This window comes from Thunnus maccoyii, chromosome 4 (assembly GCF_910596095.1).
Source record: "Thunnus maccoyii chromosome 4, fThuMac1.1, whole genome shotgun sequence".
NCBI classification, from domain to species: Eukaryota; Metazoa; Chordata; class Actinopteri; order Scombriformes; family Scombridae; genus Thunnus; species Thunnus maccoyii.
The window spans coordinates 13,622,951-13,639,878 of record NC_056536.1 but is presented as its reverse complement, the minus strand read 5'-3'; the positions used below and the strand labels follow the sequence as shown (position 1 = coordinate 13,639,878).

The 16,928-nt window shown below is 41.3% G+C and overlaps 2 protein-coding genes across 5 annotated transcripts; one reads left to right on the top strand and one right to left on the bottom strand.

Moving 5' to 3' along the window:
- The first annotated feature begins 204 nt into the window (after positions 1-204).
- Positions 205-7,835, top strand: alas2 (aminolevulinate, delta-, synthase 2). 2 transcript variants are annotated; one of them, XM_042409978.1, is made up of 10 exons: positions 205-347; positions 1,470-1,821; positions 1,978-2,070; positions 2,163-2,385; positions 2,977-3,161; positions 3,431-3,610; positions 4,495-4,659; positions 6,071-6,339; positions 6,849-7,011; positions 7,302-7,835. In XM_042409978.1, exons 2-10 carry the CDS (start codon positions 1,491-1,493, stop codon positions 7,463-7,465), a joined length of 1,773 nt encoding a protein of 590 aa, XP_042265912.1. In that variant the 5' UTR covers positions 205-347; positions 1,470-1,490; the 3' UTR covers positions 7,466-7,835. The 2 variants fall into 2 exon arrangements, with proteins under 2 accessions (XP_042265912.1, XP_042265913.1); XM_042409979.1 differs by lacking the exon at positions 205-347 and adding an exon at positions 771-921.
- A 329-nt stretch (positions 7,836-8,164) lies between these two features.
- ttc34 (tetratricopeptide repeat domain 34) lies at positions 8,165-16,261 on the bottom strand. 3 transcript variants are annotated; one of them, XM_042409974.1, is made up of 9 exons: positions 16,148-16,261; positions 15,851-16,067; positions 13,114-14,893; positions 12,729-12,951; positions 11,647-11,839; positions 11,072-11,238; positions 10,218-10,491; positions 9,819-10,033; positions 8,165-8,998 (listed from the first exon to the last, which is right to left on the bottom strand). In XM_042409974.1, exons 3-9 carry the CDS (start codon positions 14,820-14,822, stop codon positions 8,453-8,455), a joined length of 3,327 nt encoding a protein of 1,108 aa, XP_042265908.1. In that variant the 5' UTR covers positions 14,823-14,893; positions 15,851-16,067; positions 16,148-16,261; the 3' UTR covers positions 8,165-8,452. The 3 variants fall into 3 exon arrangements, with proteins under 3 accessions (XP_042265908.1, XP_042265909.1, XP_042265910.1); XM_042409975.1 differs by having other exon boundaries at positions 15,935-16,261; XM_042409976.1 differs by lacking the exon at positions 15,851-16,067.
- Positions 16,262-16,928: the final 667 nt, after the last annotated feature.

Genomic DNA, 16,928 nt, shown 5'->3' with positions numbered 1-16,928 from the left:
AACCATCAGCTGAAGAAAATTATTATTATAAACATTTTTGGATTTTAAAATGCAACATTACTGATTTAACAGAGAGTTATTTCAACTCAGACATCAAGAGAAAAAGTCCTCCATAAAGTCAGTTTAAATGATGTAAAGTGTCATCAGCATCTTGCACCTCCCACACACACACACACACACCCACCTCCCTGGGTGGCCCCCGAAGCCGGTACGACACCTCTTATGGGGGTGGGGGGTGGGGGGTGGAGCTGATTGCATAATGTTCCTCAACATCTGACCAGTGTTGACACTTTTGGACGCTCTGTCTGTTTGCTGTTTTGAAGTTCGTCCTCAGTGCAGGTCAACAGGTGAGTTTCCTGACAGTCTTCACTTTGTTGTTTCATTTTTATTATTATTATTATTATTGTCATCATCATTATTATTATTATTATTATTATTATTATTATTATTATTATTATTATTATTATTATTATTTGTATTATGACCACCATCACGGTTATTTAGATTTTTAGCAGTAGCAGCTGTTGTTGTTGTAGTGATAATCATACTATTATTATCATGGGTATTAGTAGTGGCTGTGTTATTGTTTTGTCTGTTTATTCATTCATGTCGTGCACACACAGTGTATCCCTGAATGACTCTTGCTGACAGTAATTGAGAAAAAATGAATGTTTGGATACTCCATTACTTTTAAATTGCAGTCTACAGCTAACAGAAAGATGTGCTGCATATTTGCTTGTGATCAATACTCAGCTGTACTCCAACAACAACAAAACAATACCAAGATGAACCTTCTGACCCACTTTTGGTGTTTAAAAGGCGCTGGCCTTTGACAAACCAACGTAAAGATAACATCTAACCACAAGAAAAGCCACAGATCCTAAGAATTGCCTTATCTGTTGACCACAGGAGATTGTGAAGGTAATGATCCTCTGGACTCTGTTTGTAAACTAAACTACACATAGAGAAAATCTATAATCATGTGGTGGATTATTTATTGGCAGCGTCTCACAGACCAACATTTATTTTTCCAGCAAGTTTGGGAAACTTTTAACATAGGGGAAATAATAATTAGGAAACAAAAGAATTAGACGCATCCCTGCTGTGTTTTGTAGACGATCAGTTGATAGCAGCTTCAGCTGATGACGTATGTCAGGGCAGAACTTGCTCTGCGCCTGCAGAGTGAAGATAAGCAGCAGCAACCTGCCGCACCCTGCAGGAGGCACCTGCTCTACACTCAACCACTTATTAGCCCCTTAGAACGTTTCTGGCCTTGTTAACTATAATGTAATCTATAAAGTTCAGTCGTTCTCCAGTCATCGATATTAGTTTTTCTGTGAAGGTTTTGAAAAAACAACAGAAATAAATAATTATTTTACATATCATGAATGCAGTGATATTCATACTCTATGGTGAATAAGATCTTGAAGTTTTATGAAAGTATTTTCCTGTATTCCATCTTAACTCAGAGTAAGAACAGCTGGAATACCATGGCTGCCTTTCTTCACCACTGCCCCTTTCTGAAGTCGGTCCCTATGCCAGCTCTGAGGAGAACTGGGACCTCCTTGCTGTCACTGGCCGATCAATGTCCCATCATCGTTCGCCAGATCAGCGTGAGCAGCCCAGCTTCTCTGGATGCCAAGCTGACCGTGTCACCCACCAAAACCAAGCCTCACCGACTTCCCATGGTGGATCAAAGGAGGCTTGTTGCTCAAACGGCCACTCAGGTGGCAGTATCTGTATCTAAGGGCTGCCCTTTTGTCAGCTCTCAGATCGGGATGGTCCGAGCCAGCCCTGAAGTGCAGGAGGATGTGCAACGAGGTAGGAAGAGTTAACCAGCTATAGCAATGCTGCAGTGAACTTACACAACACCAGAGTTACTGAACGAGAACTTTAACAGAACAAAATTTTTCCAAATATCAAAATAAAGACAAAAATCCAGGACAAAATAGTAATGCAGTGCAACATCTTTCACAGGTAGGGTGACTTCTCTGCTGAGGGGTTTAAAGAATTCAATTCTCCCAGCAGCAGCTCCAACCAACACTGTCACCCTCCTCAAAGACAACATGGGTATGTATTACAGTTAAGTTGGTCTGAAACCCTCTAATACTTGCATTTTGTGAAAGTGAAGTGGTTTCAAGTCAAAACTATCATCCCCGCAGTCGGCCCCAGCTACGACTATGACCGCTTCTTCGTTGAGAAGATTGCTGAAAAAAAGAAGGACCACACGTACAGAGTCTTCAAGACCGTGAACCGGAGCGCTGAGGTCTTCCCTTTTGCTGAGGATTACTCCATCTCTGGCCGGGAGGGCTCACAGGTGTCTGTCTGGTGTAGCAACGACTACCTGGGGATGAGTCGGCACCCGCGGGTCCTCAGTGGAATCAGGTAAAATGAGACAGCAAGTTCTTCTATGACAAGTCCATGTCAAGTCTCAAGTTAGTCGTCATGAGTCCAAGTCGCAGCTCTTGTCAAATCAAGTTTCAAGTCCTCGAGAGCAAGTCCAAGTCAAATCATAAGTCTCAATTCTGATCATTGAAATAACACAGCTTCCCTTTCCTGCCTGTCACTGTCTTATTTATCTATTTACTTTATTTAATTTCATCAATTCAAGATCATAGGTCATAATTTGGGAACTGAATGTTTTTGCTGTCAGGTCAGGCCTTAAGAGAGGCAAATGTCAAGTTAGTCAAGTCTTGCAGCAGTCAAGTCCAAGTCCAGTCTCAACTACTTGTTTTTATGAATCAAGTCTAACATGAGTCCAAGTCACAAGTCTCAAGTCTACAGCTCAACATTTGAACCATTTGTATTTGGATAATAGAAGCACATGTAGAGCTTTATCTGTTTTCACTTAGTTACTCAGGTTCCAAATATAAAACACTTTTATTCAAAACAAATATAAAAAAAAAGAAAAGACACTTTTCATGACATGGATTATGTGGGCCAGATGTTTCATCTTTTTGTCCTGCATGTCCTCAGAGATGCCCTGGACAAGCACGGTGCAGGAGCAGGTGGGACCAGGAACATCTCCGGCACCAGTAACTACCATGTGTCTCTGGAGAAGGAGCTGGCCCAGCTTCACCAGAAAGACGCAGCTCTGGTCTTCTCCTCCTGCTTCGTGGCAAATGACTCCACCCTCTTCACCCTGGCTAAAATGCTGCCAGGTAAATACTGACTTCTGACCTCTAACACATGGGTCAAATTAATAGATTCAGGTGATGACATTCATGAATGTCAGTGTCACAGTTTTAAATTACATGTTTTTAAAATATGGTTTGTCAATTATAGTTTTAGATGCTCTGCAATTATAATAAAACATTTTTTTCACATTTCGTATATTATGTAGAAGAAGGGAATACCATCTGAGTGTTGATACTGGTCGGGGGGGTGTTCATCTCCACTGGTTTCATGGTGTGTTCACTGTCACTTACAGGATGTGAGATCTACTCTGATGCAGGGAACCACGCATCAATGATTCAGGGAATCAGGAACAGCGGAGCCAAGCGTTTCATCTTCCGCCACAATGACAGCCGACACCTGGAAGAACTGCTGAAGCGCTCCGACCCCAAGACACCCAAAATAGTGGCATTTGAGACTGTGCACTCTATGGACGGTGAGTACGACGATGTATGTGTGCATTTAATCAGAATTATGGTAGAGGGTTATATTCAGAGAGACTAACATTTTGATATTTATTTGTAGTGTACATCATGGCAACCTGTATTGGACTGATCTAAGCTATATGATTGAAGTGGAATTGTCCTAGTTTACTGTATACTGATGGTTGTGTGGTTTATGATAATCACCAGCTGAATATTGTTTTAATAAGTAAATGCTCAAAAACGTAATGTAATGAAAACATGAGCTATAGAAATCCCAAGAATTTCAATCATTGTCTGTTAAAGCAAGAAGTGGACCAACAGCCTTTCCCACACTGTGACAATAATGAGAGGAAATGCCACTAGAAATCTGTTAATGTGACTAATAACTCTACAGTATATGTATATTATGTATATTAAGTCAAATAAGCACCATCAGCAAAGCTCATAATCCATAGCTAATAAAGGGAAAAGCCAGGTTTGGAGTATTTGTATTTCTAAAACAACACAATACAATTATTCAGTCTACATTATCGGTCATTCATCACTGTCTCTCATGGGAGGAAATAGTCCTCCACTCCTCCTCCCCCAGTCTATGTCTCTGACTGATATTACACTGTTGACAGCTCCATAAAGCACAAACTAAAGTCTGAATAGATGACTGTGACCATATCAGTTAATTTCCAAGAGGATTCATTTGAAACACGTATAAAAGAAGCTCACTCATTTGATAGACGTGTTCTCTGATTTCTGTTTTTAGGGGATATTTTAACATATTTTTTTTTAATTATAAGAACAACTCTCCACATACTATATTTTCAGTACATTTTTCAGTACATTTCCAGCTGTTCACCTATATAACACTGTTCTAATTATGTTATTCTCTTGGGGTTTTCAGGTGCCATATGTCCTCTGGAAGAGCTGTGCGATGTAGCTCATCGTTACGGAGCTCTGACGTTTGTCGATGAGGTTCACGCTGTGGGTCTGTACGGGGCCCACGGAGCTGGAGTGGGAGAGAGAGACAACGTTATGCACAAGATTGACATTGTTTCTGGGACCTTAGGTGAGTGTCTTTTGAGGAAATTCACAAGCTGTAAACTATTTTGTCTTGAAATGTATAATAAAAAATCTTATTTATCAAATAACTTGAAGGCCAATCTCACTCTCATAACTCTTACAACAGTTACCAACCATTATGTTTACCCAACGCCATGCTAAGAGGGGCAAGACAAACGGCTTCAAACCGTCATAGATTAATTGGCCTCTTCCTGGGAAAATGCCCATTTACAGCTATTTGGACAAACTGTAACTGGCATAATGCCAACGTAGCAGCAATAACACTCAACAAGCACGATGCTGCTTTCATGTTGGTTAAACGAGGACAGGAGAGGACCGGGCACTCATCAGAGGAAGCAGAGGTTTTATCAGCTGGGTGCCAGCTCCACTCCCACTCTGGTCGTACTGATAAAACCATCATCACAGAGGCCATGCTGTGTTGTAGCTTTATGACAACTTTAAGGCTTTGGGTAGAAATCCTTGTCAAGCACACATCAAGTGTTAATAAATCCTCCTGGATTACTACACTTGACTTTACAAAGCATGGTCGCAAGTGTCCACTTGGCAATAAATAAATAAACAAGCTTAATGAAATAACAAATAAATAGCTGGTGGTGTATCAATGCACAAAACTTCATCATGATACATCATGGTGATGTCACGATTTAATGCAAAATCATCATCGTTTGTCACATTGTTTAATTTAAATAAAACAGTGAATTTAGTCTCACCACCAGCAGCTTATATAAAACAAATTATTTAAATAAAATATTATATGTCAAAAAAATGAAGTTAATCTCTAAATCTCAACTACCTCAACAATCACACACTCCATTCACTATATTTATTGAATTGTATTGAACATATGATTACACATTTTATTAAAAAAATATTCTCATTTCACCAACTGACTACCTGAATGTGTTATTTTTTGTGAGAAAGGTTCTTTACTTTCATAAAAGTAGTAAAAGTGTAAAAATATATAATCACAACTCCTGCATTAAAAATTACAGAAGTATCATTTATAAAGATACTTATGTATTAAAAGTAAAAGTACTTATTATGCTGAAGGGCCCTTTTCCAAATGTTATGTTATTGTATAGGTTATTATTGTTATGTGTCATTATTACTGATGAAAAACTTTATATATTGCTGGGTAGTTTAATCTATAGCAATGCATCAAATTTTATAAACTCATCATATGGTTTGTATATAAAATCTTAATCTACAAAGTAACTTAAGCTGTCAACTGAATTGTAAAATGTAGTAAAATGTATAATATTCCCCTCTGAAATGTATTAGTATAGAAAAAGTAGTTGTACAAAGTGGAAATACCTAAAGTATTACTAAACGATGTTATATTTGTACTTCATGTCTCCTGACCTCATCTCACCTTCTGTCATCTGTTGCTGTTCCAGGCAAAGCCTTCGGCTGTGTGGGAGGCTACATCGCCAGCAGCGCCGCCCTGGTGGACACAGTGCGCTCCTTCGCAGCCGGCTTCATCTTCACCACTGCCCTGCCCCCGATGGCCCTGGCTGGAGCCCTGGAGTCTGTGCGGGTCCTGAAGAGCCCTGAAGGACAGGTGCTCCGCAGAGCCCACCAGCGGAACGTCAAACACATGAGGCAGCTGCTCATGGATAAAGGCCTGCCTGTGGTCAACTGCCCCAGCCACATCATCCCCATACGGGTATGAAGATGTAGCACTGCTGCTCCTTCCTCTACTATATTATTTCACTTTTCTTCTGACTTTTGTTAAATGATACATGCTAAACATCAAAAGACTTCTACCCTTAAATTATTTACATAATACTAATAGACTTCTTCCATGTTTGGTTATAATAAAATTTATGAATTTCAAAAAGCAATTATATGTAATTAATTAATTAAATTGTCATTTAACTTATACTAACTTGAATACTATTGTGGCACCATTTAAGTTGATGGTTCTATTTTAAAATACAAATATTAATATATATAATGATGTATGCTTTTTATTTTTAATCTACATGCTAATTTAATTATGCTTTTTTTAATGCATTTATGTATAAGCTAATTGTAATATCATCAGAAAAGTCTATAATTATTTGAGTAGCACACTCTGTACACCATAAATCAATTCAAACACAGTAATGGCTTTATGCTAAATAAAACCATCCTCCAAATGGCTAATGTCCCCTTTCATGGTCCATTTCCTAGGTGGGCAATGCTGAGCTGAACACCAAGGTGTGTGACACCCTGCTGGAGAAACACAACATCTACGTCCAGGCCATCAACTACCCCACAGTGCCTCGTGGTGAGGAGCTGCTGCGCTTGGCCCCGTCTCCTCATCACGACCCCGCCATGATGAACTACTTTGTGGGTGAGTGTGGGAATCCTTACTGAAATTAGGACAAAGTGATTCTGGTAAATGTCCAATCAAGATAAGCAGGGACAGTAGGTACAATGAGTGATTTACATTTGTCCTTTGCAAGACTCTCTGCTTTGTAAACTTACTGTAAATGGGTCGGCAGTGCAGTAAGAATGAAAGAGATGCAGATCTTAAAATTGTCCCTCAGTAGCAAAAGCAACACTATAACCTCAGTTAAGACAGAGAAATAAATATTGGCATTTAATTTGTTATTCTTATAAATGTTTGTGTTTCATTCACAGAAAAACTCGTGGAGGTGTGGCAGGAGGCGGGGCTTCTGATCAACAGCCCGGCCACGGCTTCCTGCACCTTCTGCGACCGCCCGCTGCACTTTGACCTCATGAGTGAGTGGGAGAAATCCTACTTTGGCAACATGGAACCCCAATACATAACTGTGTCTGCATAACAGCGAAGCACATGTAGCGTCTCGACACATGTTACACATACAGTATATGTACAAATTTAATGCTACAGTGTATTCAACATCATTTTAAATGATAAAGTCCTACTTAATGTGCATTAAGAAGAATATTAATGAACTGACATTGTTCTTGACTTTTAACATTCATTGACACTTTCATGTGAGTGATATGGACTGGATTACAGCATTTATTTAACTTTTCCTGTATTTATGCTTACAAAATTGTGTTTGCTGTCATGGATATGATTAAAGAAAACTGCCTCTTCCAGTTTGAAAGCATAAAACCTGCACATTGGGCACTTTCTTAAATCTTATATCTAGGTGTGATGGTTTGAATTAAACAATACTATTTAAATTCATGTTGCGTGATTTCCTTCATACCGTGTAATACAACCATCATCTGCCTGCATTTGCAGATTATTTCAGTTACTGATCTTTCACTTCACTGTCACTCAGAGGACGTCTTTCCAACGAATGTCTGAATTTCCAGAGTAATTGGTTCCTAAAATAAATTATAAAAATGAATAAATTAAAATACAATAAATTTGTGGTATGGAAAATCTGCACTGTTCACATAATCTAATATTCAATATAGTGTTTTGCTGTTATTATAAAGATATTATCATAAAAAAACAATGATCTCATTGTTTGTATTTGCATTTAATTTGCTTTTGTTTTCTTTGTGACGCTTTTTGTAACTTTAAAAAAGTGCTGTACAAATAAAGTATTATTATTATTATCAGTATTATTGTTATTTAACATACACTGCTGTTAATCCTACATACTTAATTTGAACTGGGAAGACATGATAAGAACCGAAGCACCGTGTCCTAAAACACTGTGGAAGAGTCCTCAACGAGATAGATCGTTCCTCTACAATACAACATTTTCAGGTACAGGCACTACATCATGATGGCTACATCATTTAACCTCGGCTGGAGCTCTTGTGTCCTGTGCGGCTCTCAATCAACATTAGTTGACATTGCAAGGGCTGGCTACTTCTCGTTTGACCCTTGCCCTCAGTCTGCGGAGCTCTGCGTTCTCACTGTCCACAACAAGGCCGCATTCAATCAATGTCCAAGCTTTGCTGAGCTGCTGCTCCCCGTAGTGCAGCAGTGCCCCCCGCAAGAAGCATTCAGCCAGACGCAGCCTGCCCAGACCAGCTTCCACGCACTGGATGGCCTGGTCCCTGTGGAGCTCTAAGGCCCGGCTGAAGTCCTCCAGAGCTGGTCCTTCTCTGGAACACAACACCAGGCTGCGACCTCGACGACACAGGTCCTCCGCCCAGACTTGGGGGTCATCTGAGCCGCTGGGGTCGGATCCACCGTGTTTCTGGATAACTCGGTCTAGGTCAGCTATGGCCCTCTTGTGTAAGCCCAGCTGTGCAAGGCAAGCAGCCCGCTGGCGAAGATACTGGAGTCTGTGATTGCCCACAGCTTGTATCGCCACATTCAGGAGGGTGAGGGCCTGATCCCACTGGCCAGCTGATGACACACTGCTGGCCTCCTGTGCTGCTGCCTGTTGCAATACAAATGTAAAAATATGACATTTATTTATGCATAAATACTCTTTATCTACAACACTTAAGTGAGATTATGGAAAGATGCTGTTGTCTTAACATTATTTATGTACTCCATCATCATACATTACGCATACTTCGCCATCTTTTCTGATCTTACTGTCAATGTTAAACATGAAATATTCATTATATGTTCAGAGAGAACATAAATGAATGTCAGTACACTTTCATTTTCTTTGTTTTTGTTTTTTTAATTGCCAATCATGTTAACTTATTTGAAGGATACCATGACATCAGACAGAAGACATTAAATTAAAATTTCATGCAGGTGAAATAAGAAACTATTCTGAGAGTAGATATCAGGGACTTCAGAGTGTCACAGAGGAGCTCAGCTCTATCAGTGTGGAGAAGATTGAAAAACAAACACCACAAATTAGATAGCAAGTGTTTCAATTTCATAATCTCTTCAGCAAGTGTGTGAGTTTATTCTTCTATACAAGCCAATAAATAAATGTACTGACAAAACTCTCTTGAACAAAAAAAAACAATAAATCCTAAAGGCTCATTTCATTTTACAGCCTCAGTGAAACTGAATGTATTTTAATCAGAAAGATTTGTTTTATGTAAATTGCTCTGTATCTACTAAAAAACAGAGATGTAGGCACAGTCTTTAGTTCTGTTATGAGGACGTCTGCAGATAAATTGTAAAACTAACTTGCTGATGATGGGGGAATAAAAAATGCTTCCATAGCTCGAACAAATCATTTTGCCAATGGCGCTCATTTCGAAAATTGAAATCTATTATTCCAGTAGCCTTACCTGTGCCATGTGTTTTCGCTGATTGAACGGGATGAGGTCCAGTAAAAAGTCCAAACTGGATGGATCTTTCTCAGTGAGTTTGCTGAGCCTGCGAGCTGCGCTGCAGTAATTCTGCTGCCAGGCCTCCACCACACCCAACCTGGCCTGGGCCACTGCATCTCTTGGCTCCTGACCAAACACCTGGCTCAGATGAGCTCCTGCTGCCTTCAATTCACCTGGAGCAGATGGACCATAATAGCAGAAGTAAGGATCACTGTAAACTAGGTTCAATGGTTCTTTTTGTCAAAGACGAAACATCGAACAGCCTAATCCATAATCTCCTCACCAGACCATTTCCAGTGACATCAAGGATCTCACTGAGAATTCAAGCAGCACATTTTGGCAAAGTTCCCCTCTCACCTTTGGCTAAAAGTATGTCCACATAGAGGAGATGCCATCTGGGGTCTCTGCAGTCTGTCCTCATCAGAGCTCCACCGATTATAAAAGCCTCTCTGAGCTGCTCTTCCTGGCAGGGGACAGCACTAGTAACCAGGATGTCTGACAGACTGGTCCTGCAGAACTGATGCAACCAATCACAGACCAGTTTCCGTGCCTTGTCCTTGAGTGACAGGATGTCTTTGGTGACTATGTCAGTGTTTATCTGAAGTGCTGCCAGGATATCATGAGTGCATTCCTACAGCATGGAAAAAGGCAGTTTGAATTTACATTTAAATGGAATAAACACATCTCCTGCACCAGACAATTTTATGTAAATTTACCTCTGTCGTATTAGAAAAAGGATACCAGCCCCCGAAATCTTGGAGATCCCATATGCCCAAATTATTGCAAATGATAGGAGTGTTCTCTTCTCTGCTAACATGAAATACTAACTTTTGCGTCTTTTTTCCTGCCCACGTTGGTTTGCATATATATATGTATATATGTGTAGAGGTAGAGAGAGAGTGAAAGAGAGAGAGAGAGTGAGAGAGAGAGAGAGTACTGGCAGTTTACAGATGTCACTAATATTGTGACACCTAAAATTACAGTTTTCAAACTGTTAACTTTCACTGCCAGTTGCAGCCACAAATATGTAAAGCTGCCTAGTGTAGCTCCAAGTCGAGAGGAGGCCAGAGAAAAAAATTAGAATAAAATCTACCACAAGGTGTTTACAAGGTTTTGAGACTAAAATGTTTTTTTTTAGAGAGGGAGTAAACTGTTTAAAATACAGGTTCTGAGTAACGGCACATTTTGACAGCGTTGCAACTCAAGAATACCTTTTGTTGGCTCAGCATGAGGTAGGTGAAGCCTCTTCCACAGAGGGCCTGAACGTGTTTCGGGTGCTCCCTAAGAATGGCACTGAAATCAAAGATGGCTGTCTTTCGTTGGCCGAGCAGGACATAACACCTCGCTCTCTCCAGCAAGGAGTCTGCTGCCTCGCCACCTTGACAAAGACAATTACCTGATTGGTTTCACAATATTCGTATAATACTTCATAATATCATATTGACCCATTATCGTTTTATTGGATACTTCAATCTTTATATATAAACAATGACTAATCCAAATATCCTGGTCAGTGACAAGTATGATATGTGTTGACAGGTTGACACTGACAGGTTTTTATTCATGTTTGTTGTCTTTTAGTTAAATCATATGGCTAATCTGGCTGCTGCTTTTTATTCAGTGTTTGAAGAGATACTGAACTGAAGCCAAATCAATTCTCTTTATCATCCCTCTAATCATTCCTTCTGTCTAGATTAAAGGATTACCCACCATTACTTCAGTCAACAATGAGAGTCAGACCAATAACAAACATCAGTATCTTTCTTATCAATCAGATTCTAATCACCAGAAGCCATGATGGCGATGGAGAGATAGGCCACAGCCTCCCTGACAGCCCTCTCCTCTCTCTTGGCCTCCAGGATGCGTTTTGCAGCGGAGTGGCAGTGTGCCTGCAGCAGCGCCCGGTCCCTCTGTTGTGCCACCGCCAACAGGGGGCGCAAGCAGCTAGTATCACTGCACTGAATGAGCTTTTTCAGCAGCTGTGAGGAAAAGACAGAAGTGAAATCTTCGTCTCCTTCACTATAAATTTCATAAAATTAATAAATATATTAAGATACCTGACAGGAAATTCATAACCCTGCAGGCTATCTGTGACTATAAACTCTATTTATAAAAAAAATTGTTTGAAAGTAGAAGCTGTACATCTAACATTTTTTTTCTAATATATTAATTAAATTCAAAAATGAAAAACAGTACAACTGATGATTTAATGCTGTACGCGCTGGTGGTTCTACAGGTGACAACTCAGTTTCAGTGTTTATCTCGTCTGCTGGTCAGCACTGCGATACTGCAGCTCTACTGTTGCACATTTGTATTTGTGTGCCTGAGGCTGGTGTGATGAGATTTACTGTGTTATATTTCTTACAGCACCAGCTTTGGCAAAGTTTCATCAACTCATATGCAAGTTAAGAAATCTAATTAGAGGGGGTGTAAATGAGTCCTTGTGGTTCTTTATTTCCTGAACGTGGGCACTTTGAAGCTGCGTCCAGAGAGCAATTTGAGTGAATGAGATTAACACAGGCCTTTCTCACTCCAGCTCTATGCCGAATTTAATTGGGTTTGTTCTGGACAATCAGGCTCCTCGCTCTGTTTTTAATCAGGCTACTGAAACTACATTGCAACATTGTATTAAAAGTCCTTGCAATACAGAAGGTGGCCCAAAAGTTTTTCATACAAATGTGTCCCTATAATTACAAGGACAGGATGATTAATTTCAAGAAGTTGTCGCAGAGATGAATTAAATGAATAAATGTGTCTGCTGCTTGTGAAACCACCAATGAAACATTTGCCAGATCTTCACCTGGCATGAAATGAAATCTTGGTGCCTCTGGACCTCACTTTGGGACCCACTGCCCTAAAACTACGTACCTGATTGGTGTCATAGAGAAAGCCCCGGTGCAGCTGCAGCAGGGCGAGGCGAGCCAGAACAGGTGCCCGAGGACTGGTGGGCCCGATGGAGAGCAGTAGCCGGTAGGCCTCCTCCACCCGACCAAGCTGGTACAAGGCGTCTGCTGCCAGGATCTGAGGCCCATCAGCACTGGGCTGCAGCTCCATCAGTAGCACAGCCAGGGACTGGACACCAGCAGGAGTCCTAATGCACAGAGACCAGGAACATTTAATGAGCTGAGAAAGTATGAATGAGAACTGTTATTAGAGCAAATATCATCAACTGAAAATGAAATTTATTGAGATGATGAGATTTTGGTGAAGTGATAGACCATTGAGCAAACTGTATGTGAGATTAACATCATACCCGGCTCTGTGGTTGTCTCTCTTTGATGGTGCCTGAAGCTGATCCCCCTGCAGTGGCTGCTGGGAGTTTTCACTTGAACTGGAGGTGGATCCGTGCTCTCCAGTCCCCTCCAGCATGACTCGTCCCTGCTCCAATAAAACTGTAATCAGCAGCCCCCGGCAGTTCCATGGCACTAAGCAGCGAACAGTCAGTGCTGTTTCCTGAGGCTGCAGCCTGCTGGCTGTCACATAATCTAGTGCTGTGAGGTAGTTGAAGCCGCCCATCATACGAAGAAGCCCCCTGCCACAGAGTGCCCGTACACAGCTGGATGGGTGGGGGGCATTGTGTTCAATCACAGCCTGGAAGTCTTCTAACGCCCCCTTGTGGTCATCATTGAGAAGTCGTGCATATCCACGAAGAACTTGCACAGTGTTCTGATAGCTCTGCTGACCTTGTGCAGCAGCTAGCTGGCTACAGATAGAGAGGGCCTCTTTGTGTCCCCCTCTGAGAAGGAGACAGTCAGCCAGTCGTACCCGCAGCTCTCTGCCTCCCCCGTCAGGCTCTAAATGGCACAGAGTCCGTAACTGAGAGATCGCAGGGTCCAAAAGTTCAACTCCCTCTGTGGACCGCAGGTCTGGACGAATGAGGACCCTCTCTCTGTAGCCAGATAAGCCCCTCTCTGCCTGCTGACGGAGATGGTTACGAGCAGCCACCCCTGTACCGTGATCTGTGAAGAGCTTTTGGAAATAAGTTCGAGCACAGGCAGGGTGGATCTCAAATGCCTCCCCCAGATCCCTGCAGGCCTCTGCAGTTCTCCCGCCCGCTGAGAAGCAGGCAGCTGCTCGACCGGTTAAAAGTCTAGCTCTCCTCTCAGGTGTGTCTTGGACTGTATCGTCTATACTACTCTCTGACATTTGCTGACAATGACTTTGCTGCAAGACAGCAGAATACACCTCTGCACTGTCCCCAAACCTGCCTGTGAAAAACAAATGTGCTGCTTGAATTTCCTGCACTTCTCTGTTACTTGGTGAGAGAGCTGACAAAAACTCAGTCATTGTATAAGACTCAACGTCTAGCTTTTCCTTCCTCTTTGTTGTCACTTCACACTCACTGTCAAACATCAGAGAGGGATGTATGTGCAGTATTTGGTCTGTGAAGGCTTTCACTATTTTGGGTAGGTGCTGAGCTTGTCTGCTCTTCACCAGTGTGACAGTTTCTGATTTGTTGCTCTTGTAAGCGTTGAGGTAAAGCTTTAGTCCCTTGACACTGTGAGGCTCTGAGAACAAGCATGCCAGGGCACGAGTTATCTCCAACACCACGCGAGTATACCCCTCTGGATGAGGGGTTCGCTTCCCTTCAAGCAGAGCAGTGCAGCGAGCAAAAATCTCCTCACAACCATGCCTGCCACTATGAAGGAGAGACTCCATTTTGAAAATGGTGGCAGAAAGATTGTTGGGACAGAGTGTGGACAGAAACACAGCTGCTAGACCTTTATTAAGACCCTCAGCAGGCGGAGTCTCCCCATGACTGTCAAGCCAACCTTCTAGAGTAGAGATTACCCCACACAGGCTGGACAATTTTCGCAGGTGGGACACAGTGGAGGTGGCGTGAGTCCTGAAGGCAGACATGTAGAGGGAGGTTGCCCTCCCCAGCTCTCCAGCCTCAAGGAACCTGTCTCCATCCTCACATAGCTCTGAAACATTGACTCCAGGTCGAACCACAGCAGTCATGATCAGGCAGCAGACCCTCTGTCTGTTCTTCTCTCCTCAGCTGCTCACAGCGATGACATCATAGACGTCACCTGATGGATATAATTTTAAATTATTAGTTCAAATAGCAGTATTATCAATACTGCGCATACTGTATCAAATTGTCTCACAACAGGCCTTTTTCACAGCAGACATTTTGACTTGTCATAGTAGGAAACGCACAGGTGTTTCTAACAACATTAACAACACCTCCTTTCTATTCAAATGTCCCAGTAAGTCATGACAGTGTCACAGTGAGCCAGCACGCACAATACCAGTACACTGAAATTGAAGCAGCTAAATGGAATTCAGTTCATAGTTAATTTTATTATTTACACCCGGGCTTTTCCTACTGTGACATGTCAAAATGTCAGCCTGTGAGTAATAAGCAAACTCTTCGCACTGAGATATCAGTTTTAGTATCCTGACATATTAAAAACAATGTTGTTGTTGGTTCAATATTATTTTTACTGCTGATATCTGACATATTGTGGTACTGGCGTTTTGTGATAGTATGTGAAGTATGACACTGATGCAACTCCCAGTTTAGCAGCAGGATAAAGGTATTATGGTCCTGCTTTCCACCTCATTAGCCCTTTATAAACACTAGAATTGTGTTAAACTAATATTTTTAGGGTGGACATGCTGAATGTTGATTTTCAGTGACATTTTGTTTCTCACAAATGTTGACTGTTTCTTCTAAGACATTTAAATAGTTAATTCAACAGTGAGGATTTTATTGTAATATAGTATGTATTAGTATTGCCCAATTTAGGAATTGTTTTTTGGCCTCAAAGACTGAGTGACTCAGTTTATTGTTCAGCCTTGACATTTGATGACTGTGTAGGAGGCACTGATGACTGGACATTGATATATATCATGACTCAACTACTAGTCAAACACTGTCTCAATGTGGTCTCAACTAACTGGCAGGATTAATAAAATGTCTAATTTTAAAACGCCCCCGTGTGGGTGGGATTTTTGCTCTTTCTGACCCATGGTTCACCTACCCGCTCCTTTTGTTGCCCACAGTAGATCCACCGACACTTGAACAATCCGTGACTTTTTAAAGTCTGAATAAGAAAACCACTCACCGACACGGTCAAAGTCGGTCAGCTCATTTTCTGCTGCAGAACATCCCGAGAACAGAAAACCTGGGCCCCATTTTTGTAATTCAATAGCTCTCCACTCAGAGTTGCCAGGACAACACGGTGTGTCCGCTAATACCTACAACAAAAACTGCAGCTCAGTTTTTTTAAGTGAGCAGCAGATTGGAAAACAGAAAAAACAACAAGATAAAAACAAACCAGGCGGAAAAAGCTTCATATCCCGATATAAACTCTTCCTGGCTCTGTCTGTTCCTCCTGTTGTCGGGATGGGACGGTCCTGGTGAGCTGTTGTCCTCTTGAGCACAGCTCTGGTTGCCATAGAAACCACTAACACTCGTTTTAGATGACCCAGAGAAAAGGTCATTTTAATAGGTTATAACCATTAAAATAAATAGCCAATTAAAATTACCTTTTACTGTCTATATAAGTTGCGTGTACGCTCAGTTATCAGTGGTGGAAGAAGTATTTTTTCAGATCCTTTACTTAAGTAAATGTATCAATACAGCAATGTAAAAATACTCCATTACAAGTAAAAGTCCTGCATGAAAAATCCCTCTTAACTACATGAGTATTATCAGCTTGATGTAGTTAACGTAGCCTATTGCAGTAAAAGTAGTGGTTTGATCCCTATACATGACATCATTAGATTATTAATACTGAAGCATCAGTGTTAGAGCAGCATGTTATTGTTGTAGCTGCTGGAGGTGGAGCTAGTTTCAACTACTTTATATACAGTTAACTAGTTAGTTAACTGTATATAAAGTTAACTAACTAGTTAGCTGGTTTAGTCCAGTGGTTCCCAACCTAGGGGTCGGGCCCCTCCAAAGGGTCACCAGATAAATCTGAGGGATCGTGAGATGATTAATGGGAGAGGAAAGAAGAAAAAACAAAGTTCTGATACACAAATCTGTTTTCAGTTTTTCTCTAGTCTTTGATTTTTGCGGAAATGCTGGATCATTTGAACATTTATTGAAATGAA

Excerpts from the sequence above, each read along its gene's own strand:
- alas2 (XM_042409978.1), top strand. The coding sequence starts at position 1,491 with ATGGCTGCCTTTCTTCACCACTGCCCCTTTCTGAAGTCGGTCCCTATG. Across the intron at positions 3,162-3,430 it reads CCTGGCTAAAATGCTGCCAG|GATGTGAGATCTACTCTGAT; the intron begins GTAAATACTGAC and ends TGTCACTTACAG. Across the intron at positions 6,340-6,848 it reads GCCACATCATCCCCATACGG|GTGGGCAATGCTGAGCTGAA; the intron begins GTATGAAGATGT and ends TCCATTTCCTAG.
- ttc34 (XM_042409975.1), bottom strand. The coding sequence starts at position 14,822 with ATGACTGCTGTGGTTCGACCTGGAGTCAATGTTTCAGAGCTATGTGAG. Across the intron at positions 10,492-11,071 it reads TCATGCTGAGCCAACAAAAG|GAATGCACTCATGATATCCT; the intron begins GTATTCTTGAGT and ends TCCATGCTGTAG. Across the intron at positions 8,999-9,818 it reads AGCGAAAACACATGGCACAG|GCAGCAGCACAGGAGGCCAG; the intron begins GTAAGGCTACTG and ends GTATTGCAACAG.